The 26,758-nt window shown below is 42.1% G+C and overlaps 1 protein-coding gene across 1 annotated transcript in view; it reads left to right on the top strand.

Annotated features, from left to right (window-relative positions):
- The window catches only part of PARD6G (par-6 family cell polarity regulator gamma), a 174,055-nt gene extending 149,276 nt beyond the window's left edge, over positions 1-24,779 (top strand). The window contains exon 3 of the mRNA XM_030212092.1: positions 21,857-24,779. Within this exon, the coding sequence (XP_030067952.1) occupies positions 21,857-22,713 (857 nt within the window). The 3' untranslated portion in view covers positions 22,714-24,779. The remainder of the gene's footprint in view (positions 1-21,856) is intronic.
- The last annotated feature ends 1,979 nt before the right edge of the window (positions 24,780-26,758 follow it).

The following is a 26,758-nucleotide window of genomic DNA, read 5'->3' as shown; positions in this document are numbered from 1 at the left end:
ACATACTGAGGGTCCTTCTGATTCTCTGCAATCAAGGGCCCTGAATCTGAGCACTAGGTGTCGTCATTGCATGATAACTGGAATTCTGTCTTCTCAGGGGGAAGTGAACGCTGCCTCCACAGCTTCTATGGCCAAGTATGGAAGCCTGCCATTCAAGCACCAACCCCACCCAGCCCATTAACTTTCATGTAGCCACATACATGGAAGATTTCACTAGCATGCTACTTTTTGGCATAGACCAAATTGACTAGCAGTTTACAAATAGGGGAGGCTGTATTCTGTGCTGCCCCCCCCCCTCCACAGACAAGATGGTCACCTCCGCATGAGGTTCAAAACTTTGCTAGTTGTCACTAGATGGTTACTGGAAGCTGAGCCAGCTGGAGGTAAACTCTTTTTAGCATGTTTTGGTTCACATATCTTAGTACTTAAGCCCCACAGAGGAGAAGTGTGTTGGAAGAGGCTGAATTAGCATTATACAGAAAGGTTGCAGATTTCTCAGAATCAAATCTTGCTGCATTATTAATTTGCCAGACTGGATGTTTATCCTACTGACAGTTTCAGCCTTCACTGACATTCTGACATTTTTTGTCCAATGCTGACCATTTTGGCATTCCCTCCCCTTGTTAATGAGGCTGTACTGAAGGCCACCGTTCAGGAAAGAGCTCAGACATGGTTATGTAATTAGTTTGGTTGATGAACTGATTGATCTGTCACATACAACTTTTATTTAAGTTTCCTTGGTTTGGCCCGTGGCTTGTCTGTTTGATCCAGCAGCAGAACTTTTTTCTTAGCTCCATGGTATTATTAAAACAAACAAACAGGAGCAGACTCTGTAGGTTTTATCCTCTTATTTCCCCCCAGCTTCTCGTGCCACAAAAAAAGAGAATGCCAGGGTTTTGTTCTTGCTGGGGGGAGAGAATGAATCTTCAGGGCTCTCCAGTGGATTGTAGGTGCTTTAAAACCCCTTCAGTTCATTTGCACAGTCAAGACAAAGCACCCAGGATGTGTGGATCCCAAAACAAGGTCCTTTAATTGAAGAGATTGTTGAGAAAAATATTTACAGCCTATCTGCATGTCGTCCAACAAGGTGAATCACAAAGATAAGTGAACATAGTAGCCATACTGGGTCAGACCAATGGTCCATGTAGCCCAGTATCCTGTTTCCAACAGTGGCCAATTCAGGTCACAAGTACTTGGCAGAAACCCAAATCATGGCAACACTCCATGCTACGAATCCCAGGGCAAGCAGTTGCTCCCCATGTCTGTCTCAATAGCAGACTATGGACATTTCCTCCGGGAACTTGTACAAACCTTTTTTAAACCCAGATACACTAACCACTGTTACTACATACTGCAGCAAAGAGTTCCACAGCTTAACTATTTGTTGAGTGAAAAAATATTTCCCCCTGTTTGTTTTAAAAGTATTTCCATGTAACTTCCTTGAGTGTCCACCCTAGTCTGTACTTTTGGAATGAGTAAAAAATCGATTTACTTCTACTTGTTCTACACCACTCAGGATTTTATAAGCCTCAATCATATCTCCCCTCAGCAGTCTCTTTTCCAAGCTGAAGAGCCCTAACCTCTTTAGCCTTTCCTCATATGAAAGGAGTCCCATCCCCTTTATCATTTTGGTCGCTTTTCTTTGAACACTTTCTAATTCCGCTATATCTTTTCTGAGATATGGTGACCAGAACTGAATGCAGTACTCAAGCTGAGGTCGCACCATGGAGAGCGATACAGAGGCATTATAGTATTTTTGGTCTTATTTACCATCCTTTTCCTAATAATTCCTAGCATCCTCTTTGCTTTTTTCTCCGCTGCCGCGCATTGAGCAGAAGATTTCAGCGTATTATCTACAACACCACCTAGATCTCCACCTCAAGGTGGACCCTAGCATCAGGTAACTATGATTCGGATTATTCTTTCCAATGTGCACCACCTTGCATTTATCCACATTAAATTTCATCTGCCATTTTGATGCCCAGTCTTCCAATTTCCTAAGGTCTTCCTTCAATATTTCACAGTCCACAAGTGTTTTAACAACCTTGAATAGTTTTGTGCCATCTGCAAGTTTAATCACCTCTCTTGTCCTGCTGATTTCCTGCTTTCCTCCAATTACTGAAGCAGCGAGTCCACGAAACAAGAGGCCCTTGTAGGGAAGTATTCCAGTGGCTTGGATAAGAAGTTTGAAAGCTAAGCAATTACGCTGTGAGATTGTGGACTTTATTATTTTGGTGAATTACAGATTGTGGATATGCCCCTGTATGTCATCTAACTGGTAGCTAAATGATACACATTCAGCCAACACTTTGATTTGTGTGTTGAAGGGGATTATTTTGAACTTTGTATAAGTGTGCCTTTGAAGACTTTTGACTTATTTTGAAATTATAAAGGTAACTAGTAAAAAAGCCCCGTTTCTGATGCAAATGAAACGGGGGGGCTAGCAAGGTTTTCTTCAGAGTGTGCATGTGGGAGTGTCCCTGCCCTCTGCCCTCTCTCCCTCCCCCTCCGAGTCCAGTCCTTCAGTGTTAAGTTTCCTGCTGTGCTGTGTTTGTGTTACAGAGAGAGTGAGGGCATCTCTCTCCCCTCCCCCCTCTGAGTCCTTCACTGTTTCCTGGGATTTCGTGCTGTGCTGTTTTCCTTCACTCACTTCTGGCTGGAGGCTTCATAGAACGTTGGGGTTGCCTTTTATATATATATATATATAGATATGGTGGTGTTTTTTTTTAACTTACGATAGACAAAAGCTATATCTTTCTATATCCATTATCTTTAGCATATTTGACTGAGGTATTTTTTTCTCCACATTTTTTATGTCCACGCTTTATTTATTTGTCATTTTCCCTGACAACAGAAAGCATTCTTTTGAGCTATATGTATTTTATAAAGTTTTGAGATTTCAGTTACCCCAATATTGACTTGATAAGTGTCACATTAGGAAATGCTAGCGAGATAACTAGATGAAATAAACTGCTTCATGGAGTAGCTGGTCTAGGAAATGATAAAGAGGCGGGAGGGAGATATTTTAGATCTAGTTCTTAGTGGAATGCAGGACTTGGTGCAAGAGAACAGTGTTGGGAAGTTGACAATAACCAGAGTAAAGGCACAAAGGAAAACTTTTGAAAGGGCAACTGTGATAAAATGAGGAAAATCTTTTATAAAAAGAAAAAGCTAAAAGGAGTAGCAGCAGAGGTTGAGAAATTAAATCGGGCATGGATATTATTTGAATATACCATCTTGGAAACCCAGACCAGATATATTCCTTGTATTAAAAAAAAAAGACGCAGAGGAGGACAAACAGCCAGCTTGGCTAAAAGGTGAAAGGGAAAGAGGCTATTAGAACCAAAAGAACATCTTTCAAAAAATGGAAAAGGATATGAACAAAGAAAACAGGAAGCAGCATAAGCACTGGCAAGTTAAATACAAAGCAGTGATTGAAAAAAAAGGATATAAGAGAATTTGAAAAAAAGCTTATTGTAGAGGCAGAATCTCATAGTAAAACTCTTTCAGGTATATTAGAAGCAAACCTGTGAAAGAGTCAAACCATTAGATCATCAAGGGGTAAAAGGGGCACTTGAGGAGGATAAAAGACTAATTGAATTCTCTGCTTCAGCCTTTACTGAAGAGGATGCAAGAGATCTACAGTGATGTGAAAAAATGTTTATCTCCCTCCTGATTTCTCCTGTTGCAGATATTTTTTTAATGTAATATTAGATAAAGGGGACCTCAGTAAACGCACAACAGTTTTTAAATTACTTCATTTATTTAAGGAACAAAGTTATCCAACACCTCCGCATCCCACCTCCTCCAATGTCTCAGCGCATGCATGGGCTCAAGTGTCAAATCAGGTGCTTCTCTTCTGTTTTATATGCTGGCGCTGTAGAGTGGTATGTAGCCTAGAGAAATTGTTTATACCTTGCCTGTCTTGGGTTAGCTGGCAATAAGATGGCTGAGCAAAATTATTCTGAAAATAATATATAATTTATTGGAGCATAATAATTGCAGCAAATAAAGAAATATTTGGTAATGTTACTCTTTGCAGCAGATTTGTTACAAAATATATCACATAGCAGCTAACAAAATCTTTCCTACTACAAATAAGTTTCCCTAATTTAAAATAAATTCCAGCTTGATCTGATGTGCACTTATCTAATCCCTGCCCTCTAAGAGAATAAACATCCATCTGATTCTTATAACAGACGAGGCAGGCTCCAGATCCAGGCAGTCTTCTTACACAAACTGTAACTGATCTCCCTCTGACAGTGAGCTGTGTGGCAGCAACAGAGGCCGCAGGGGTGAACAAGGGTTCAGATGAGTCCTGAAATCTGGCAAAGTCCCTCCCTCTCCACTTTTAAATCTCACCTTAAGGCACTGTACTTTTCATCAGTATACCCGTCCTCATCTGATTGATTTACCCTGGACTAGCCTGCAGGGCAGTGCTGTTCTACAGTGAGTACACTTGTGTCACCACCTGATGCTCTTCTGTCTCACCTCTACGTACTGTCCTGTCGTATCCTTTCCTGCCCTTCCTCTCCTACTGCTCTTGTTGCTGCCTGTCTTTATCTTTTTGGGGGGGGGGGGGGGGGAGGAGTATGTCCATGTCCTCCCATTCTCCCCATAATATTTTTGTAAATCACTTCTATTTCTACTGATAGCATTATATCGAATAAACTTGAACTATAAACCCTTTGGGTGTTGACTTGGAAGTAAAGTTGCGGGGGGAAAAGGCAGTTCTTTGACTGGGCTTACAGTTATCAGCTTCACCGATTGATTAATCAGTGTTTGCGAATCTCTGAGCATGAGAATCAGCCTCTCTGATTGGAGGAGTCTGAGCTCACCTATATTGGCAGAGCCAGACATTTTTTATCACGTTGCAGTTACATGATCCATGTGCCTTTGTGATGAGGGATGGAAGGCAGATGAGGAATGCAGTGGTACCAGGGCTGGTTGTGTCATGTTTTCTTTCACAGGAACTAAGTTTTGGAATGAACTTTCCATGATCGTGAGATCTACTGACAGCCTATCACAGTTTAGAAAATTACTTAAATCATGACTGAGAAATAGCTTTACTGAGATTTTAATAGATGTTGTTTTTAATAATTTTATCTCTGGATCGATTATATTGATTGTATTCTTCCAGGAATACCTGGTATCTTTTATCTGTAAACTGCTCAGAACCATTATGGTTGTTGCAGAATAGAAATATTAGTTTGTATTGTGTCAGCATCATGAGTATCATATGTGTTGCATGATTGCTCTTCCTTGCTGACACTTATGGTATCAGTATTCTGCTGACATTTAATATGTCTGTTATGTGATTGCTTTGCAGTGCTGTTAAATGTTTATATTTCTGATACTGTATCATGTTAGTCCTGTTTTTAGCAGAGGTGTAGCCAGACTTGATATTTTGGATGGGCCCAGAGGTAAAGTGGATGGACTCTTCCACGCACACGTGCCACTTCTCCCCCCCCCCCCCCCCCCCCCCCCCCCCCCCCACAACACAACAAATATCTTCCCGGAGATATTTTTTAAGAACACAGATTTTTTTTTCACCTACCCCTCATCTTCTCCCTCTCCTCCACGGTGTCGCGGCATCTGCGTTCCTATCTCTGAACCCTGTCCCTCCCTGCTGTCAGTACAGGTGACCTTGGCACCTGCAGCAATTAATTCTTGCTGCTTGTGCTGGCCTTGCAGGCGTCTGTTTGCCATGTCCCACCCTCGCTGATGTCATTACATGGCGGAACGTGGCAGATGGAAGCCTGCGGGGCCGGCTCAAACAACAAGAATGAATCACTGGAGGAGCCAAGGACGCCTGTACCGACACTGGGGAGGGAAGGGGTTCAGAGACAGGAGTGCGGATGCCAGGATGCTGCAGAGGAAAGGGGTTTTTAGGATTCAATTTGCCATCTACAAGTTTACCTCATTATATTTATGCTTATACTTGGTCATTTTACTATTGTTATACTGCAGTCAATATTGGGAAAACTTGATATTGAGTTGTACCTACTATAAAGTGCCTTGAGTGAATCTCCTCAAAAAAGCAGTCAATAAATAAGTAAATAAAACATTTGTTGCATCCCAAGGTCTTTTCGAGCTATATTTGAAGCTGAGAAAGTCCCTAGTACCATGTTCACAGCATCTGCACAACAGAAAACAAAGAACAAATATCTGCATTCATTCTTCACACTCTGGCAGTGTGATCTTGGCTGTAGTCACAAGTCCAGAGTGCCCTGGAACCAAATCCATGATGGCTTGGTTCAGGCCTCATATGCACACAAACAGGTTGAATAGAGTGGAGCCCTACAATGTCGCTGGTGTAGGTTCTGAATCCAGGTTGCATGCTGCAGTGGCCACAAGAGCGATAAGATTGCAGACGGAATAAGGAGATTCTGGATATGGTGGAGCTGTGGAGGAGAAGAGAGACTGAGTGACGGGAGATTCTGGCATCTGGGAGGGGAAATAGAGAGACAAAAAAGGGAGATAAGTGGGGGATTCTAGACATGGGGAAGAGGATGAGGAGATGCTGGACACAGGTGAAGAGAGGGAAAAAAGTTTCTGGAAGCTAGTGAAGGAGAAAGGGGGGGGGGGAAATGGGAGAGCTAGAATGAAGTAAGGAGCTGAAAAGCTGTAGGTAGATATGGTAAAAAGAGGGAGATGTAAGGGACTGGTTGTTTAAAAAAGTGGGAGTGACATCTGGGTAGAGAAACAAGAAAATAAATGGAAGAAAGCTGAAAGGAAGAGATCAATATTAGAGATTGATGTAGGGGAGGAATTGAAGACAGGTGGAAGAGAATAAATGGCAAATAAATCCTAATAAATGGACAGGAAACAAAGCAGAAACCAGAGCCTGGAAGAAACATAATAACAAAAAATAAAATGGTCAGAAAACTACATTTATTTTCTATTTAGTGATTAGAATGACAGTTTTTGGAAGGTACGTTTGCCAGGGCTGGTGTTAAGACACTGCTGGACCCAGGGCAGAAATTTGGGAGGGGATCCCAGAGGCCACCAGCAGATGGCTTCATGCAGATTTGGGGCCCTCTCGGGTCTGGAAGCCCAGGGAAATTGCTCTAGTTGTATCCCCCCTGACACCGACATGACACTATCTGCTGACTTTATATTTTACATTGTATAGGCGAAATGCACCTCTTCATATTTCTCTGGGGTTGTACCACATTCCAAGTCTGGCTTCTTGGTGTTCCTGTTTAATTTTTGTCTACATATTTCTATTTTTAGTTTGTGGTCACTTATTCTATATTTGGTGGCGATCTATCTGTGTATGTCTGAGGCCAGGTATCTGATAGCATGAATTTTCTGTAGTATTTTGCAGGGGCGTAGCCAGACCTCGGCAGGAGGGGGGTCCAGAGCCCGAGGTGGGGGGCACAGTTTAGCCCGCCTCTCCCAGCCTCCCACCCCCCCGCCGCTGCCAGGTACCTTTGCTGGCAGGGATCCCCAACCCCCACCAGCTGAAGTCTTCTTCAGCGCCGGTCGGCTCAGTGCCGGTCGACTCCGGCGCCTTCGCTGTTGATCTGTTTCTGACTCCTGACGTCCTCCGTGCACGTCCTGTATGTAGCCCCATGCAAGACATGCATGGAGGATGTCAGGAATCAGAAACAGATCATCAGCGAACTTAGGGAAGGCGCCGGAGTCGACCGGCGCTGAAGAAGACTAGCTGGCGGGGCTTGGGGCCCTCGCCAGCAAAGGTACCTGGCGGCGGCAGTGGGGGGTCCAAAGTAGAGGGGGCCAGGGCTTAATCTGTGGGGGCCCATGCCCTCATTGCCCCACCTAGCTACGCCCCTGGTATTTTGGCTTGTTCAGATTTCCCAGTTGGTATATTGATGATCTAGGGCCCACTGCATATTTTTGATGCTGCCTTTTTCTAGGTAGGTTCCTAATGTGAGTTTCGGAAGTTAGTGCCAGCATGCTTTAGTCCTCTGTGATTTTTTTTTCTAGATCTTTGTATTGCTTCACAATATACCTGGTACTGAGAGGGTTTATGTTGCTGTTGAGATGACATTTGAATGAGAAATTTTGTATGTTGAATTCTGTGGGGAACTGTCCTACTTCTGTTCAGTACTCAGTATTGGGGAAGAAGTTTGGGGGTTCTGTGGATGCGGAATACATGTTTTCAATTTAACACTGTATGGGGGCGCATATGTATGGTGGGGGACTGTGGAGGGCTGAATAGGAGCTTGAATATTACCTTTTGTACTCTCTGCCCCCCTGGATATGGCCTCCAGGCACTGAAGCCTGCACTGCTGCTATCCTTCAGTTATTTGTTGGGGCAAGAAAGGGCAGAGCATGGGCTGCAGCAGGTGCTGAGTTTTTCTCCTTCAGAATTTGGCAACCCTAACCAGTACTCCCTCAGATTTCCAGCCTAACAGGAGCCTATTTAGGAGGAGAGGGCAAAGCCTGTGAACGTTCACCAACTCGTGCTTACTGCCGTTATTGGGCATGGGTCACAATGGAGGTCAGAGAGAAGTGGAGCAGCCCCATTGTTATGACTCCATTGTGACTCCATTTGGGCTCCTGACCCACAATTTGGAAACCATTGACAACCTTACAGCCTATCAGGGAGTTAAATCATAGCAAGAATTAGAAGAGACTGGGAGAATACCTTTATTCTCTTGAGACTGAATTGTTTGGTCAGATATTCTGTATGGGCACGAAAAGATGGTGCTGAGAAGAAAACTTCTAAACTGGAAGGTACGTATACTTCTGTTAAGACGGATGAACACTGAGAATGAGTGTGGATTGCAATTTGTAGAATTAAACTATCTGGATCTCTCTGGCAAGTTGTACTTACTGTAGCAAGTATCTCACCTGGCCAGCTGTGTCTGTCAGGCAGTGCAAGTGACTGAGAACTGAACTAACAGTTGGGTCTGTCTGGCAGGCTGCAGGTACAGTAATAAATAGAAATCCTGGTGGAAATGAAGGTGATCAAGAAGCCATATTTTTAGTCAACAGCTTTGTGATTTGACATACAGGTACTGGATGTGAGCATAATCTGTCCTGGATAGCAAGAGGTCAGTCATTAGCTGTGAAATATCCTGAACAGCGTGGATAGAGATAACTGGTCTGAATGGATAGGCCAGCTAGTTTTTTTTCTGTTGTCTACTATTATGTTAGCAGGACTTGAACCCAGGTCTCTTGGTTAGTATTATTCTAACAATTAGCAACACCCAATATATCTACTACAACTGTGCTTCTCAACTTTTTTTTTTTTTTTTTTTTTGAGGCGCAGTTTCAAGCTCACCAGACCCTTATGATTTCGGAGAAGAGTATAGGAACCACTGCAGGACTTAATGCATAAAGCAATAAAACAAAACTGACCCCCCTCTCTGTTTCTCCCCCTCCCAAACCTCCAACAATGCACATGGCCAGCCTGTCCTCCTTTGTTGTTGTCCCCTCCCCCTGGCACATTTCCACCTCTTTCTGCCTCATGCACTCACAGCCAGCCCATCTCTCTCTCTATGCACATGGCTAGCCTGTGCCAGCATGTCCCTCTCTGTTCATCCCTTTGCCCCCCCCCCCCCAGTGCATGTGGCCAGCCTGTCTGTTCTTCTGCCCCTTCTCACCCAGTGCCACCTTTTTCTGACCCCCCTCCACACACACACATGCATACATTCAGACAGCTCAGCCCTTTCTTGTTCTGCCGCACACATAACAGCAAGCATGTCCGTCTCTGCTTCTCCCACGCACACATATACATCTAGTCCATCTCTCTGACCCCCCCCCCCCCCAAACACATATACATACATGGATAGAAGTAGCATATCCCTTATTCTTTCCATTTCCCAACTAACAATTTTTTTGCCCTCCAGCACCCTACAGACACAACACTTTTTTTAAATCCTTTCTCCCCTTTCCTCATAGGCAGCATTCTCCCCCATCTAGCCGGCCTTTTTTTTTTTCCTCTTCGCCTCCTCCAGACTGCGCTTATCCTTCTTCCCCTGTTTTAAAGTCCACAGGAAGTCTTTGGGCAGTCGAGGAGGGTGCATTTCTGTTGGCATCAGCTGCTGGGGCAGGACAGGAGGCTATGCAGGGCTGTTGGCAGCAGGCTGGAGGGAGCCTTTGTGTCAGCCGACGTAGCTCTGCAATGGCAAGTGAGTTTTGGTAACAGGCTGCTTTGTGGCACAAAGCCCGTGTAAAGCAGCCTGTGACTGAACATGTGTTTTGGGGTGGACAGATTCATGTGTGGCATATTGGGAAGCACTGCTTTACAGGACTTGTTAGTCTCACTCACACACACAAGGAGTGACTCAGGCCACACATACTGCAGCAGGACATTTTTATCCACTCCTAACTTAGTTGAGATAATATTTAATCATCTCTCAGTCCTCAGGTGCAACTTTCTTTAAATCAGACACCTTACTTTCTAACTTTTCCTACTGTCTTACCTATCTATATGTTACATCTTTGCTTTACCCTTCATTATCAATTAAAATTGTGTTGACATTGTAAGTAATATATTGTGCCATACTTTGTATGGTCATTTGAATATTTTTAGTGCTGTAATTGCCTATTGCTCATGTTTGATCTATTCTTACTGTACACCGCCTTGAGTGAATTCTTTTAAAAAGGTGGTAAATAAATCCTAATAAATAATAATAGTAAAAAGTGTGTTTGCGTTTCTCCCAGGCATTGTTAAAATTAAGAATCGTTAGCTCACGTTCTTCCTTTTCATATTACAACACAGAAATCAAAGGTCTGAAACTGTACGTAGTTAGACAAAAACTAGTACTCCTTATTTAAAAAAAAAAAAATTGGGATCTTAATCTGAACGCGAGCACTGAGGGGCACCCCTGCCTCTGCTAACGAGGTGCTGGCCCCAGTCTCGTGCTTCCTGGAAGCACTGCTCTCCTTGTTGGAAGTAATTCTGTCTTTTGAACTACTTTCCAGAGCTGTCAATTACTGTTCCAGAGCTCCCAGAGGAAATAATAACAGAGAATACATTAAACACACACACACACTGAAATGCTGCGTCCGACAGTAATGGTAGTACAGAAGTCTGGCGGTCTGCTCCTCTGTGGAATTCCGGCTTGTTTATATAATCTTATCTGGCTAAGTACTGGTATTTTCATCTGGCAGACAAGTCCCCATGAAAAGCAGCTGTCTAAGCAATGGGAGGGAGGGATTGCTCCTGGTGCTGTTTCAGGAAATCTCTAATTTCTCATTTCATATGAATAAAATACATGCCAAACTATGTCAACTTTCACACCAGCACTGAGCACTTTTACTAGCTAATGAAATGACAAAGTTTAAAAGGCATTTTTGTTTCAAAATTTCATCTATCGCCAAAAAGATAAATATTTTAAAGTGGTTATTCTGAGAAAAAACAAAACTCTGTATACAATACTTTCAAAAGCATTTACATATTTCATCTTCTACTGTCTAATTCAAAGTGCATTGGAGAAGGTTTTTCACTGATCTACACAACATATTTTACACTTTGAGCATGAAGGAAGAATTTGTCACCTGAAGGCAGAAGTGTGGTGTCGGCAGTTTTTGCATGAAATGATACATATTTCAGTACTGTGGTAACTTCTGAAAGGCTGTGTCTCAAGTTAAAAAAAATTAAATTTGATATATTACTGGTGATTTATAATAAGCACATTAAATGTCACTTTTCATTTTCTCTTTCACATGAAGCGCACAAACAATACTTTTGCTTTCAGGTGACAAATTATAGAAATGTTCAAAAAGTAATTAAGAATAAGGGCCCAGAAAATCTTGACTGTATAAGTCTTGGCGGAAACCCCTTTTTGCAGCAAAAATAGCCATGAGTTGTTCCGGATATGTCTACTAACTTTGCACGGCTGGATAGTGCAGCTTTGGCCCATTCTTCTTCACAGAATAGCTTGAGCTCTTTCAAGTTGGCTGATGATTGTCTGAACATAATATAAGAATAGCCATACTGGGTCAGACTATTGGTCCGTCTAGCCCAGTATCCTGCCTCCAACAGAATCCCAAATAGTAGCAAGATTCATGCCACTGATCCCAAGGACAAGCAGTGGCTTTCCTCTTGTCCATCTCAATAGTAGACTATGGACTTTTCCTCTAGGAACTTGTCCAACCCTTTTTAAAATCCAAATCCACTAATCACTTATACTACATCCTCTGGCAATGTTTACTGGTTCTACACCACTCAGTATTTTGTAGTCCTCAATCATATCCCCCTCCCCCCCCCAACTGTCTCTTTTCCAAGCTGATGAACCCTAACCTCTTAAACCATATGAGAGGAGTTCCATCCCTTAATTATTTTGGTCGCCCTTCTTTGAAACTTTTCTAATTCTATTATATCTTTAGATATGTTAACCAGAATTGCATACAGTACTCAGGTATGGTCGCACCGTAGCATTATAATATCTTTAACTTATTTTTCTTTCCCTTTCCTGATAATTCCTAGCATTCTGTTTGCTTTCTTGGCAGCCACCAAACACTGGCAGAATATTTCAGCATATTATCCGCACTGACACCTAGATCTTTTTCTTGAGTGCTCACTCCTAGGGTGGAACCTAGCATCATGTAACTCTGATTTGGATTATTCTTCCCAATGTACAGCACTTTGCATTTGCCCACATTAAATTTTATCTGCTGTTTGGATGCCCAGTCTTCTAACATAGTAAGGTCTTCCTGTAATTTTTCACAATCTGCATGTGTTTTAACAACTTTGAATAGTTTTGTCTCTTCAAATTTAATCACCTCATTCGTCGTCCCCATTTCCAGATCATTAATAGTATGTTAAATTAGCATCAATCCCAGTACAGATCCCTGGGACACTCCATTATTCACCCTCCTACTATTACTACTTAACATTTCTAAAGCGCTACTAGGGTTACGCAGCGCTGTACAATTTAACATAAAAAGACAGGCCCTGCTCAAAGAGCTTACAATCCACTGAGAGAACTGGCCATTTTACCTTACCCGCTGTTTTCTATCCATCAACCCAGTTCCTAATTCACAACAGAATATTGCCTCCTATCCCATGGGTTTTTAATTTTTTCAGGAGTCTCTCGTAAGGGACTTTGTCAAATGTTTTCTGAAATCTAGAATACACTACATCAACCGGCTTACCTTTATCCACATGTTAATTAATGCTTTCAAAGAAGTGAAGCAAATTGGTGATGTCCCGTAAAACCACGTTTGCCTCTACATTCAGTGATTTATTCCTTATAATACTTTTCGGCACTGACATCAGGCTTACCAGTCTGTAATTTCCTGGTTCATTCCCGGATCCCTTTTTAAAAATAGGCGTTATGTTGGCCACCACCCAATCTTCAGGTACTACAGACGATTTTAATGATTGCAGATCCTGCAACTTCATTTTTGAGTTCTTCCAGCACCTTAGGGTGTATACCATCCAATCCAGGTGATTTAAAGCTCTTTAATTTGCCATTTTGGCTCAGTACATTTTCCAGGTTCACCAAGAATTTTCAGTTCTTTCACATCATGACCCTTGAAAACCATTTCTGGTACAGGTAGATCTTTCATCTTCTTCTGTAAAGACTACTACTACTTATCATTTCTATAGCGCTACAAGGCATACGCAGCGCTGTACACCATACAAGCAAATAATTTATTTAGTCTTTCCTGTTATAGCCTTGTCCTCCCTGAGTGCCCCTTTTGCTCCTTCATGATCTAACAGTCCCACAGATTCCATCACAGGCTTTCTGCTTCTACTGTACCTAAAAAGTTGTTATTGTGATGATTTTTTTTTTTTTGCCTCTGTGGTGTTTCTCTTCATGTTCTCTTTTAGCCTTCTTTATCCGTGCTTTGCATCTAACTTGCTAGTGCTTATGTTGCTACTTATTTTTTCATTCTGCTCCTTTTTCCATTCTTTGAAGGATGTTCTTGTAGCTCTAATAGCCTTTTTCACTTCACCTTTTAACCATGCTGACTGTCGTTTGCTCTTCTTTCCGCCTTTGTAAATACATGAAATGCATCTGGTCTAGGTTTCCAAGATGGTATTTTTAAACAACGTCCATGCCTAATTTAAAGTCCTAACCTTTGGAACTGATCATTTTAGCTTCTTTTTAACCATTCTCCTAATTTTATCATAGTTGCCTTTTCGAAATTTAAATGCTGCTACAGTAGATTTCCTTTGTGACTTCACTCCAGATATCAGCTCAGATTTGCTCATTTTGTTCTGTATCTGTTCGTTCTATCCCGGTGGATGGTAGTATAGCCCTGCCGGTATACTCCTTCCCGTTACACATGGCATTTCTATCCAAAAGGATTATGCACTGCTATCTGTTTCATGTAGAATGTTTCTTTTGTTTGACTCAATTCACTCTTTAACTTATAGCATAACCCTCCCCCCCCACCACCCAATTTGATCTACTCTATCATTGTGATATAATTTGTACCCTGTTAACACAGTGTCCCATTGATTGTCCTCCTTCCACCAGGTTTCTGAGATGCTTATTATATCTACCTCTTCATTTAGTGATACTATAACTCTCCCATCTTATTTTTTTTAGGTGTTTAGCATTTGTATATAGACACTTCAAATTGTGATTTTTCCTTGCATCTACAAGCTGACGGGGATAATGTACATCCTTTACTCTGCTCTCCCCTTAAACACTCATGGCTTTCTTGTACCATTGTTGAAACCTCTCTCTTGCCCCCCCCCTCCAATTTTAGTTTCAAAGCTACCCTGTCTCCTTTTTAAATGTTAGTGCCAGCAGACTGGTTCCATGCTGGTTAAGGTGGATTCCATCCATTTGGAATAGACTCCCCCTTCCCCAGAATGTTGCCCAGTTCTAACAAATGTAAATCCCCCATCCCTGCACCATTGTCTCTACCATGGATTGAGACTTTGGAGCTCTGGCCTGCCTCTTGGGTCCTGCGTGAAATGGGGAACGTTTCCATAAAGGCTACCCTGGAGGATCAGGATTTCAGCTTTCTACCTAAGAGCCTAAATTTGTCTTCTAGAACTTCCCACCCACATTTTCCTATGTCATTGGTACCTACATGTACCAAGACAGCAGGCTCCTCCCCAGCATTATCTAAAATTCTATCTAGGTGACACATGAGGTTCACCACCTTTGCACCAGGCAAGTGGCCGGGTGATCCTCATGTCCACAAGCCACCCAGCTATCTACATGCCTAATAATTGAATCACCAACTACAACAGCTGTCCTAACCCTTCCATCCTAGGCAGACGTTCCTGGAGAGACATCCTTGGTGCGAGAGAATATTGCATCCCCTGGTGGACAGGTTCTGTCTACAGGATTACTTCCTACTTCACCAGGCTCCTTTTAGACCTCCCTTCTTCAAGGCAGCACAGGGGCTGCCAGACTAGAAGTGGTACTTCGCTACAACATTTCTGTAGGTCTCCTCGTGTACCTCTCTGTCTCCCTCAGCGCCTTCAAGTCTGCTACTCTAGCCTCAAGAGTACGTACTTGTCTGAGAGCTAGGAGTTCTTTGCATCAAGCATACACATATAACTTCTGGCCAACTGGGAGATAATCATACATGTGACACTCAGTGCAAAAGATTGGATAGCATCCCTCTCGCTGCTAGACTGCTGTCTGTATCTTAGTATTATCGAGTTGTTCAATTAATTAAAACTTGTTAAGATACTAGGGATATTATAAAGAGCCTTAAGGTTATATGGTATATTGTGTGATTTATTTAGCTTTTGCTTCTCAGAAAGTAATGAAAACGTCCTCCTTTTTATCCTAATTAGATTGATTAACTATAAATGAAGAGATGTGCTAGGGGTGGGTGGGAATGAAGACTGAACTATCCCTGCTGTGCCTTCTAGACTATCTGTTAATGCTATAGGCTGTGGCTGAAAGTTTGTTTAAAAGTATAGGGGAAAGGGTTTTACACAATGAAGATTTAGGTAATAAAGTTTGGGTTTTAAAGTTTGGAGTGGAGGAGTGGCCTAGTGGTTAGGGTGGTGGACTTTGGTCCTGAGGAACTGAGTTCGATTCCCGGCATAGGCAGCTCCTTGTGACTCTGGGCAAGTCACTTAACCCTCCATTGCCTGCCACATTGAGCCTGCCATGAGTGGGAAAGCGTGGGGTACAAATGTAACAAAAATAAAAATAAAATAAAGTTCATACCATCTTTATCAGTAAAATTACAATTCCTCTTTTTTATCCCCAATCTTTAAATCACCAAAGCACAGGGCAAAAAAAAAAATACTCACTTACCCTTCTTCTCTCAGAACTTCTCAGAAAGAAAGTGACCCCGGGACCTTTCCTCTCTATATAGTTTTGATTCTAAGGGGACTGCTTCAGACAGACCCTTTGAAAGTTAACACAGTAATCAGATTGCCCAAGTGACCTTTGCAACTATTGTACCTTCCACCAAAATTAAATGCTGCTACAGTAGATATCCTTAATGACTGACTGCACTCCAGTTATGAAGTCAAATTTGATCATGTTATGATCACTGTTGACCCAGTAGACCAAACACTGTTACCTCTTGTACGTCTGCATTCCACTAAGGACTAAATCTAAAATAGCTCCCACTCTTGTCGGTTCCTGGACTAGTTGCTCAAAGAAGCAGTCATTGGTCTGTGGACCTTGGTCCTTGTCTGCCACAGATTTTCTATTGGATTCAGGTCTGGTCTTTAACTGGGCTACTGAGAGCCATTCACTTTCTTTTCTCTTAGGCTTCCACAGCTAGTGTAATGATTGTTGCATTTGTCCGGGTCTTGCCACGCCTGAGTAAGTGGAACTGATGTTTCAGTTGACGTGCTACTACTACTACTACTACTATTTAGCATTTCTATAGCGCTACAAGGCATACGCAGCGCTGCACAAACATAGAAGAAAGACAGTCCCTGTTTTCCATTTACTCAGATGTGACAAGACCCAGATAGTTGCAACAAACATTCACTTTCTTTATTCTAAGCTACTCCTTTTTTGCTTTTGTTTGTGCTCGGGATCATTGTCCTGCTGAAAGGTGAGCCTTCCCAGTCCCAGCTCTGTGGCAGACTGGAACAGGTTTTCGTCAAGCATCTGCTCATACTTTGCACCATTCATTATTTTCTCACTGCTTCAAAGCATCTTCACAGCATAAATGCTGCCTCTATGCTTTACAGCAGGGTTGGAGATAGAAGGTTACTACTTGTGCATGTTTTACACTACATATCACTGAACATTGAGACTCAAAAGCTCTACTGTGATACTAGATTACAAAATCTGCCTCCACCTTCACGGAGTGTTCTCTGGGTGCAGCACATCATATGACTTTTCTGTTATGTAGATCAATGAAACAAATGCCTAGGTCAGTACATTTTGAATTGTACATATTTCATTCTGCTGTCTAAAATAAATACAAGAGTATGAAGACTTTCACAAGGATTATTGTTGATAATAAAACTCTTCTGTAATTTGTGAAAATTCATTTAGAAGGGAATAAAGTCATTTTTAACGTTCAGCTGATGTGCCCTTGAGGGAGGGGAATTATTCTTAAATCATAAGCCTAGGTTTTGTCTTCTCACGCACGCATCAATGCATGAGGTTAGAGGACGACCAAAACTGCTTTTTTCAGTTTCGGCCGAAACCAAAACTGCTACTGAAACTGCAGCTGAAATTTATCGGCTGGTTTCAGCCAAAACAAAAAAAAACTAAAGTTTGGTTGTATGAATGTGAACCAATGAGGCCCACTGGGAATTGTTAGAACTTTCAGTTTGCAGCCCTTTGCTAATCCCACAGGATATTACCCTCCAGTCCCAGGAACTGCAAGCGCAGGCTGACAACTGGGAGATCCGTTTTAACAAGGACTTCTCAACAAGTTTGGGGTTTATATTCCTAAGTCAATGGAGATGTAGTTAAACATCCTCTGGTACAGGAACTTTGAGAATGTGTTTAAAAAAAAAAAATTAATTACCAGGTTTTTATGCTTACCCAAACTGCACAAGTAACAAAAGAAAGTAGCATTGAGATGTTTCCCATTTTGTATTTAGTTACAACTGATTAAGGACAAGCATGATATAGATTCTTACTAAAATAGGATAAAAGGAGTCCAGACAATGTGGACATTATAGCCTGATGCCCAATCCAGAATAAAAAAGCACACTGATGTTACTAAATGTGAGGACTACATGCTCTGAAAAATTACAATCAAGAGCAATACACTTCTCAAATTGTTTTCTAACATAAGACATAAGCATCGCCACACTGGGACAGACCAAAGGTCCATCTAGCCCAGCACCCTGTCTCCGACAGTGGCCAATCCAGGTCACAATCACCCGACAAGATCCACGGAGCAAAGCATTTAGTACTGCTTGACCCAGGAATAGTGGCTTTTTCCCTACGTCCATTTAATAACATTCTATGGCCTTTTCCTTCAGGAAGCCGTCCAAACCTTTCTTAAACTCTGCTAAGCTAATCGCCTTAACCACATTCTCTAGCAACGAATTCCAGAGTCGAATTACGCGCTGAGTAAAGAAAAATTTTCTCTTATTTGTTTTAAACTTACTGCACTCCAGCTTCATCGCATGCCCCCTTGTCCTAGTATCTTTGGAAAGCGTAAACAGACGCCCCATATCTATCTTTTCCACTCCACTCATTATTTTATATACCTCTATATATAAACCTCATTATAATATTTCTCTACTAACACTATAAGCTGATTAGTACTTGTGCTTGAAAACAATCACTGCAGGTTCCTTTCTCATAGAATCTAGCTTCTGCACACTGCAAGTTTGATTAAAACCCTGCATCTTCAACATACCCAATGGAGCCTGGAACTTTTTTTTTAGAATCACCCAAATAGAAAATAATAATGAGAGACCATATTTTACCTCCAAGCAAAATAGCCTCCACACACATGGACCTCAGCTAATGAAAACTGAAACTAAAAACCACTGTGCTTTTACAATGGCTGACTTTGCACCACAGCTGATGTCCTATCTCCACAGATAGGCTAATTCCTAAGGAGCTGCTTATCACAGATTTATAGACTTAAATTCCTGCTAAACGTTTGTATCAAAAGCATGTATTTGGAGCACTCTGTTTGCCATACAAACTAATATGCAAGATCATAACTGCATTACTTGCAATCACGTAACACACACACACACACAAAAAATGCAAAGAGTAGCCCTCCCCTCAATACTACCTTACAATCCCTAGTGGTCAAGTGGTGTAGTCAGGGCAGGAATGATTCTCAGTCACTGTTGCCTATGTCAGCTGTACTCTCAAAATGGCTGCAGTGACCTCTTGCGGCTGTCTTGTGAGCATAGGCACCAACTCTGTGGTTGCTTGAGCACCCCCCAATATTTTGGGGCATGGCAAGTGCCAACACTCCACAAGAGGAACCCACCCCCCCCCCCCCTCAATTCTTAGTCCAAGAGCAGCTCTCCCTTTCCCTGCAGCTTACCAGTACTGCTAACTACTTTGTTCGCTGCCAGTAGGTGCACCACTGTGATTGAAAGGAGCAGAGCTGCCTCAAGACCTCGTCTTCCCTATGATGTGTCCTGCTTCCTTTGATGCTACAACTTCCTGCTCTGTGTGGGTAGGATGTGGCGCTACAGGGAATATCAAGGCCCCGAGGCAACACTTTTCAGTTGCCTCAGTGCCTCTACCAGTAGCGATCAAGATAGTTAGAGACAAAGGGGAGGAAAATGGGCCTGCAAGCCAGAGGGAGGGGGAGAGAGGAGCTGCTCTACTGGACCAGGAGAGGAGAGGAAGGGACTGGACAGGAAGAGGTGCTGGATGGAAATGGGAGAGAGAGATAGCTGCTGGACTAGCTTGGGGTTGGGTAGAGGAAGAGAGAGAGAGACTGGGAGGGTAGAAGAAATGGGGAAAGAAGATGCTGGATGGAAGGGGGGGGGGAGAGATCCATGAGGGAGCCTTAGGGGGCTGTGGGTGAGAAGCTTAAAGGAGAGATACTGGCTCCACGGTGAAGGGTGTGGATGGGAAGCTACAGGGAGACAGAGAAAGGATGCTGGGCATGGGGGGGGAGGAATGTGGACACGGGGGAGTAGGGACACAGAGGAGTAATGCTGGGCACGGGGGGGGGGGGGGTGATGGGGACACAGAAGAGTAATGCTGATCACAGGGGGAGAGGGATGAATAAGAGGACAGGAACACAGAGGTGGAAATGCAGGATAGGGCAAGACACAGGGGAAATGCTAAATATCAGGGCTGGATCCAGACACTGAGAGGGCAGATGCTGAAAATGGAGGAAGGGTCAGGGTCACAGAGGGGGAGATGTTAGGATGAATAAGGATGCAGGAGGAGGATGGTGAACATGGAGCGAGAAGAAATGTCAAATGGACAAACACAGCAAAGACAAGAAAATAAATCAAACCCAGAAGAGAGACACTGGGACCAAAGTGAACTGAAAAATAAAATGCTCAGACAACTGAGATAGAAATAGTATTTTACTCTGATTTAATTAAATGTACATCTCTGATATTTTCCATTTTAGTTGACTTCTTGAGGATTCCAGTTCAGTTTTTGCCTTCATATTGATCTCTGGCCCCTTCTGATATATCTGTTGTGTTAAGTGTTTTTATGTATGACCATGATGTGGTATTCTGTGTAGAGATCTTGTTTGTTTTGGGGTTTTTTCACAAGGTAGTGTATTGGTGTTTTAGGGCCCAGTGCAGTATTTACACTGCTGCCTTTCACACATGAGGTTGTAGTTCTTTGTGTCCTGGCAATTAGTGCTATGATGCTATGGTAATATTCTGAGTGTGTTTTTGCCCAGGTTTGTATATAGTGTTAAAAGCTGTCTATGTGGTTTGGATTTTAAAATGTGCAGGGGACAGTGCTTTGATAGTATAGTAAGGAATAATGTATATGCTAAACTTCAGGAAATGGAGCCTCATATTAATCTTTGAATGCAATCTAGGACTATTTCTTTTTTTTTTTTTTGGTGGTAACAGGCAGAGGGAGAATGTTGGGTTGTGTTCAGCACCCACAATCACTTTGAAAAGTTGGCTCCTATACTTGCAAGAGTGCCACTTGAGGTCATGGCAGCCATTTTACGAGCAGAACCAGCATGGGAAGGAGCAACTGGGGATCACTCCTGTCCTGATTACACCCCTACACAATCAGGGATGTAAGTAGGATGGGGCAGGAGGAGACAATTAGGACAAAGCACAAATTTTCAGCTTGGTCACTTTTTGCTGAAACTGAAACCATAGCTGTACCCTTTCGGCCAAAACTGAAACCGGGCAGGAAAAAGGAGTTTGGGCCACTTTCGGCACAAAAACTGAAATTTGGTTGGCCTGTACGTGAGTCATCCATTCATATGGGCCTAGAGAACAAAGCTGCAGGCATTTAGACAGACTGATGTGAAGGTGCCTGATGCAGCATTACTATACAGACTGAAGTAAGTTTTGGTGATTTTTAGTTTGTATGTGTTGCAGAGGATTTTAGAGGAGTAATTCTAATTGGAGTTGCCAAGTCTGATGGGCGTCCACTAAGGTGCAACTTCCTTCAGTTTTTATAGGGAGTTGCATCTATTGGATCCCTGATAGAGTTTACACTAAATGCAACTTCAGGCGCTCATAAGCCAGAAATTCATCATCATGGGTTTAGCATGTCAAAATTTTCAGTGCATCATATTCTGGTGCTTTTTTTTAGCACTTTTTAGAATAGCTTTTTGTGTAGTATGTGTAGGTTGGGGCTTATAGAATATTAAATGATTGGTGTGACCTTACGCTCCAATCACATGCTATTTCCTACTGCTCCATGCTATTTCCTACTGCTCCATATGCAGAGCTGAAGAGCTCCTTCCCACCTGGTAATATGTATGTTGTTTTGTTTTAGCTGCCTTATCAGTATTATACTTTTTAAATTGATTCCATCTTCCCCCTGCTATAATACTGTTATGTAATTTCACAGATGTGACTGATTATTTTTTTGTCTGGTTGCAGAGGAAGTGGACTACAGCAACTTCGGAACCAACACACTGACCCGTAGGAAAAAGGCATTGGTGACGCTCCGCAATGACAACGCACGCAAACGACCACACATTGACATCAGCATGCCACATGACTTCAGGCCCGTGTCTTCTATCATTGATACAGACATTCTTCCTGAGACGCACAGGAGAGTGAGGCTGTACCGACATGGCTGTGAGAAGCCACTGGGATTCTATATCCGCGATGGGACCAGTGTGAGGGTGACACCTCATGGGCTTGAAAAAGTGCCTGGTATTTTCATCTCGCGCATGGTTCCTGGAGGCCTAGCAGAGAGCACTGGGCTCCTGGCTGTCAATGATGAGGTGCTAGAGGTCAATGGCATAGAGGTAGCTGGGAAAACTCTTGACCAGGTGACGGACATGATGATTGCTAACAGCCACAATCTTATTATCACAGTCAAGCCAGCAAATCAAAGGAACAATATTATCCGGAGCAGTAGAATGTCTGGCAGCTCTGGGCAGTCTACAGACAGCACAGCTAGCCACCATAGCTTGCCTTCTTCCCACTTGCTACAGAACTTCCTCCCAGACGACATGGAGAGTGATGAAGAACCTGACATTGTCATAGAGGGTAGTCTGGAGCCCCTACACATTCCAAAGTCACACAGCCTACCCTCTACCAGCCTGTCCAGAATCAATGGGAGTAGCCTTAGCCACAGGCTGCAGAGAGACCTGGTACTTAACCACTCTGGGCGGGAAAGCAATGGCAATCTCCACAAACTGCTGAGCACATTGAAAACTGACCCCCGACACAGCTTGGTTATCCCCAGAGGAGGTGTCGAGGAGGATGGAACAGTTATTACACTCTAATAATTCATCATATTGTTAATTTGTCTTAAATGCCAGTTGAAATGTATCTGACTTGTTACACACAGAAACAAATGGAACACCTTCCACTTTCTCCAAAAAATATAAATCCTTGAGACCTGTCACTGTTGAAAGAAAAGATGTTTTAATTTGTTAGAAAAGCAGCCAGTGGGATAAGACCTACAGCATGGAAGACCTGTTAATGAGCAAACAGTGTTTTTAGAAGCATATCTCTATGTTCAAGGTTTTTGGGGGTTTGGAGGAGAGGGAAGGAGGACTTACTCCAAAAGATTTTAATCAAAGTTATTTTAGAGGGTATATCAGAGGGTGAAATGGTAAATGATGTGCCCTCTGGAAATCTGATCTGTGTGTAGCACTTGTATGGAGTGTGTACAGATCACTTGCAGATAAGGGTGAGGATTTGGTGAACAAGTGATCATGCAGATATTTAAATTATCATAGCATATTTACCCTGAGAAACACAAACTGATTAAAATTCCAAGGGTATGGGTTTTTTATTTTTCCATGTTTACTGCCCATCATAAAACTACATTCCGAGGTAGAGAGGATGACAAATCTACATGTGCACATTATCTCTCTACCTACTTTGGTGTGTCTCTGATTTTTAGAGCAGTATTTATCAGTAAAACTGACAGACTGCTGGACTGAAATGGGAGCCTTCTAGATGTGATCTCTTATAGCACACTACACTTTAAGGAGCCAGTGACTTTTTTTTAAATGGTTTCTGTTCCTTTATGGTTTCAGACTGCAAACTAACACTCAGAATATCTCCCCCCTCCCCCCACTACCATGTAGGGATCTATCAACGAACACCGGCTCCTCGATAGGCCAACAAAAATGGAAGGGGGAGAATTTCTAAAGAGAGAACAAAGTTGTTAACATCAGGACCTGAAGAACAATGTCTAATAGCTGTAGGAAGATTTTTAGCGCACACTATGATTAATTCACAGGGTAACATTTCAACATACCCAGTACTGCCATTAGTGAAGGCAAAATATTGCTTTGCCACAATGGCATGAACTTCAATGGTGGGGTGGATTAGAAAAACATAAATACAATGTCTTTCTTTGAAGGAAAGATACCATGGTGATTTTGTTGCCAGGAGAAAAACTTTGACCAAATGTTTAGGGTTTTGTTTTTTTTTGTTGTTGTTGTAATTGTTATTTTTTCTTATTTCCAAGGGGGAAATGGTGAGAGATGTGTGTTCTGCCCATGTTTCTTTGCATTATGAACCACTTAGTGGTCAGCAGCATTACTCTCCATGAGTTTTCTTTGTGCTATATGTCTAGTTTCTGTTACGAATTAAATCTGGTAGAAATACATGAAAAGCATCCAGCTTTAATATAGCAGCAAAATTAGCAGCTGTAGTAACCACTGTCATTTTGTTGGTTTTCAATTATTTCTAGCATGCATTTGGGAAAACTAAATTTGTTAAAAGTTTTGTTTTGAGGGTGGGTGGGGACTTTGTAAATCACAAACGTAATGTCTTTAAAAATGTATTAAGAGAAATTTGGAATGGAGTCTTAAATTGCAGCATCTGTCTCATCAGTCCTGTGAACCGGGCCCATGAGAGGTATTCTGAAGTCTGTTTTAGGTCACTGATCCCTTGCCAGATGTGGTCTATGAACTGGCAGATCTGATAACTGAACAAACCACTGGAAGAAAAGTATTTTGTTTTTCCCTCTTTTTCTTCTTTCTCTGTTGCAAAGTACCACAAATTTAAGCTGCTCTTATTTTAAAGTTTGTGACTTGATCATAGAGTATTAGGAACAAACAGAAAACTGTACTGTTCATAATGTTTTACCACTTGGCTTTCCATGTCGTTGTTTTCTCTTTTTTAATTTTAAACCTTTCTAGTGTTGTTTATTAGGTTTTATGTATGTTGATGAGAGAGCCAGTTGTTTTATGTTGTATTGGTTTTTGAATATTTAGGTTTTACGGAGTTCAGTGGTGTAGTTGGCAGAGAGAGCTCAGAACAGAATTGTGAACTGTTTTTACCTCTTCATTATACATTTTTATTTTTAATATAACAAATGTTAAATAAAGAAAAATACAACAGAGATAACTGTTTCTAGTTTTACTGTTTCATATGGAAAAAAAAATGACTGAATTTACAACACTGGACACGCACCATTTTTGGTTGCTTTTGATTTCACTTCTTTAACCCCCAAATATATTGTATTCCTTTAATATCATTACATTGCCTTTTTGATGCATTTGATAACGTAAAAAAGCCGGGGAAGGGGGGAGTAAATTCCAGAGCCAGGGTGTGGGAAACACCCAAATAGGGTGGCAGAGTTTGGCTGCATACCACACCTCAAGAAGAGTATGAGGGGGGGGGGGGGGGAGCAGAAGAGGAGACAAATGGTTGCAGGATAGGAGAGAGCACACTGCCTTGCTCTTACCATATACTTCCACCTTTTTGACCCTTATTATTTGGAGGAGACAGGGATACATGGCACCCCTGCTGAGTAAGAACTGGATGACTTTTCAAATCCTTATTATATCCATAATAAATGCCAGTGGTACATTTACTGTAAGCAATTAGCTTGGCTATCCTATAAATCATGTGCAGTACTTGACTGTATTTGACATTTTCTGTGCTACTTCAGCTTCCATGATCCAGCAGTTTTCTCCCCCTTATTCCCACCTGATTACATATACATAGCTGTGATATAATATATGAGTTCCTGCCGTTTTGAGATATCACTGGTGAATAGATGAAGCTACCTGTGGATGTCTGTCCTCAGAAGTGCATGACTGCACAAGTACCGTCTCAACTGGTAAAGGTTTAACTATAGTCCCGCTTTCCTGCAGATGTTTGAACAATCTATGGCAACTGTGGCAAAGGCCTACAAAAAAGGTTTCTTATACTTTATTTAAAAAAAAAACATGTTCTAGCATTTATGTTCCCTTTTGCTATATTGGAAAAACTCGATATGAAAGCGCCAAACCCCTACATGAAAAACTGCATTGGCTCCAATCGCATTCAAAATCTGCACCCTGGTTCACAAAATTATTCACGGCGAGGCCCCAATCTACATGGCAGACCTCATAGACTTACCAACCAGAAACACAGGTCAGCATGCACATTCCTAAATCTCCACTACCCAACCTGCAAAAGACTAAAATACAAATCAACATATGCATCCAGCTTCTCCTATATAAGCACACAAATATGGAATGCACTACCAAACACCACGAAAACAATGCATGACCTAACAACCTTCCGGAAATCATTAAAGACCAATCTGTTCAAGAAAGCCTACCACAACGATCCAACCTAAACACCCGAACCCTGCAACACAACGAAACTTGTACCAGAAAAGGACACTTAATTCTTCCTCCTCAACTACCTAAGACACTCTGTTACTCTTGAACTTTAACGCAATTACCACTATGTATTTCTGATACCAGAATTGGCGTTCGCCATCACGGTACTATGTAAGCCACATTGAGCCTGCAAATAGGTGGGGAAATGGATACAGATAAGTAAATATTGTAGACTGAAATCTGCCCAGTGTGCAGCAGCAGCCAAGAAAAGCAAACAGGATGCTAGGAATTATTAGAAAAGGGATGGTAAGACTGAAAATACTATAATGCCTCTGTATCATCGCTCTATGGTGTAACCTCACCTTAAGTATTGAGTTCAGTTCTGGTTGCCGTTTCTCAAAAAAGATATAGCAGAATTAGAAAAGGTTCAAAGAAGAACAACCAAAATGATAAAGGGGATGGAACTCCTCTCTTATGCTACTGCCTTTATTAAATGGTTGCTGGAGACAATATTATACTACTTTGGCAGTAACATGAACATTTACATTAACCTACTGTAATGCTGTTTCTTCTCTTAAGTGGAGTTTTTGTCTGACCTGTGATTATGAAGGAGCGTGCCTATTTGAACTATCATTAGTTCCTGTGGCATGACTCTTGTTTTCTGAGGTCTTTATTCTCCACAATTTTTGTTTCTCTTGCCATTTCAATATTACAGTAGAAGAAACTTCCCTCACCCTTAATTGTCTTCTCTCTG

This window comes from Microcaecilia unicolor, chromosome 1, assembly GCF_901765095.1.
Source record: "Microcaecilia unicolor chromosome 1, aMicUni1.1, whole genome shotgun sequence".
Classification (NCBI taxonomy): domain Eukaryota; kingdom Metazoa; phylum Chordata; class Amphibia; order Gymnophiona; family Siphonopidae; genus Microcaecilia; species Microcaecilia unicolor.
This window is presented reverse-complemented; position numbering and strand designations above follow the sequence as displayed.